The sequence below is a fragment of the Sinocyclocheilus grahami genome, unplaced genomic scaffold (assembly GCF_001515645.1).
Source record: "Sinocyclocheilus grahami isolate Dianchi unplaced genomic scaffold, SAMN03320097.WGS_v1.1 scaffold9472.1, whole genome shotgun sequence".
Classification (NCBI taxonomy): domain Eukaryota; kingdom Metazoa; phylum Chordata; class Actinopteri; order Cypriniformes; family Cyprinidae; genus Sinocyclocheilus; species Sinocyclocheilus grahami.
In genome coordinates, this window is record NW_015512637.1 from 6,960 (window position 1) to 8,335 (window position 1,376).

General features: G+C 35.7%; 1 protein-coding gene across 1 annotated transcript; it reads right to left on the bottom strand.

Moving 5' to 3' along the window:
* Window positions 1-405: 405 nt before the first annotated feature.
* LOC107578259 (probable phospholipid-transporting ATPase IM) lies at window positions 406-1,227 on the bottom strand (the record flags this gene model as incomplete). Its single annotated transcript, XM_016264230.1, has 3 exons — window positions 406-615; window positions 739-880; window positions 1,122-1,227. Coding segments are annotated over 3 exons (458 nt in total), but the record flags the coding sequence as incomplete, so codon positions are not given.
* Window positions 1,228-1,376: the final 149 nt, after the last annotated feature.

Here is a 1,376-nt window from a genome sequence, read left to right on the forward strand (position 1 = left end):
AATGAAAATTAGATATGGTGCTTTGCAGCTGACTGAAATAAGTTTCATTTGAATAAATAAAAACTAAAGTAAAACTGAAATAAACAAATATTTTCAAACTAAAACAAAAAAAATAAAGCTATATGGAAATATGAAAACAAATTGAAAAAAAACTTAAAACTAAAATGTAAATCAACACTGAAAATAAAAAAAATAAAAGCTTAATCAAAATATTAATACTTTAATTAAATACTAGAATATTGTACAAATAATACTAAAATAACACTGCATTTCTATGAACAAGGGTTAAAAGCAACACAACTCAGATTGTGATTTAATATCTTCAGGAACATTTGAACAATTTTTCACATTCTAAAAATGCCATTTTATATAATAAAACAACAGAATGTTTATTTTATTATGCATCTATATTGTTGTCGAGCTGAATTCACCTTTAATCATGCTGACATCATTAGCTCCATCACCTATGGCAAGAGTGACTGCTTTCTTATATTTCTTGACCAGCTCCACCACCTGAGCTTTCTGCAGAGGAGTCACCCGACAGCAGATGACCGTCTTGCACATGCAAGCCGTCCGTAAAAACTCCAGCTCCATGTTGCTCTCCAGAGCGAATGCCTAGGAACACAAAGATCCCAAGAGGAAATAAGATGCTTTTACTCTCTGCAGCTACACCCACCTCAGAATTACATTCAGACATTAGGCAGAAGAAAGTACAGAGGAGAAAATACATTTTCTCACCAGGCTGTGTCCATTTATCACCAGTCCGTAGTCTCCATTTACGTTTTCATCCTGAACCACTTTAGGAGTATCACCCAGGATAATCTCAGGAATAAGGAATTTGTCTTGTTCAGTAGCAGGACGCATCTTTAGACAGGCATCTCTTTGCAAAAAAAGAGACCATTTAAATATAAATACAACAGAAATTCTGTGCAAACATACCCAAAAAGTCTAAAAACAGTAGCAGGAAAAAGAATCATACTGTCGCAAGCTACATTTTGGATCATCATTAAAATGTCCCTATAAAACACCCATTTTGTGTACGCCCACCCAAATTTTGCCTTCTCCCATGTGTTTTAGCACTCAATATATGATACATATGTCATCTGCATGAGATATATTACCTCAGCTCCTGTCTGACCTCCTCGGGTGAGTTAGCTGCAATAAAAAACACGTCGTTCATCTCCTCCCTCAGCAGGTTACACGAGTAGCCAATGTTCTCAGCGGTCTCTGTTAGAGACAGACAGACAGAAACAAGAAAGTTTTCAGAGGGCCACTTGGTAATTTATCATTAAAGGAACTTAATTAACAGTCCAGCCAACCATGAACACACACACACACACACACACACACAAATGGTGGGTAATTAGTACATTACA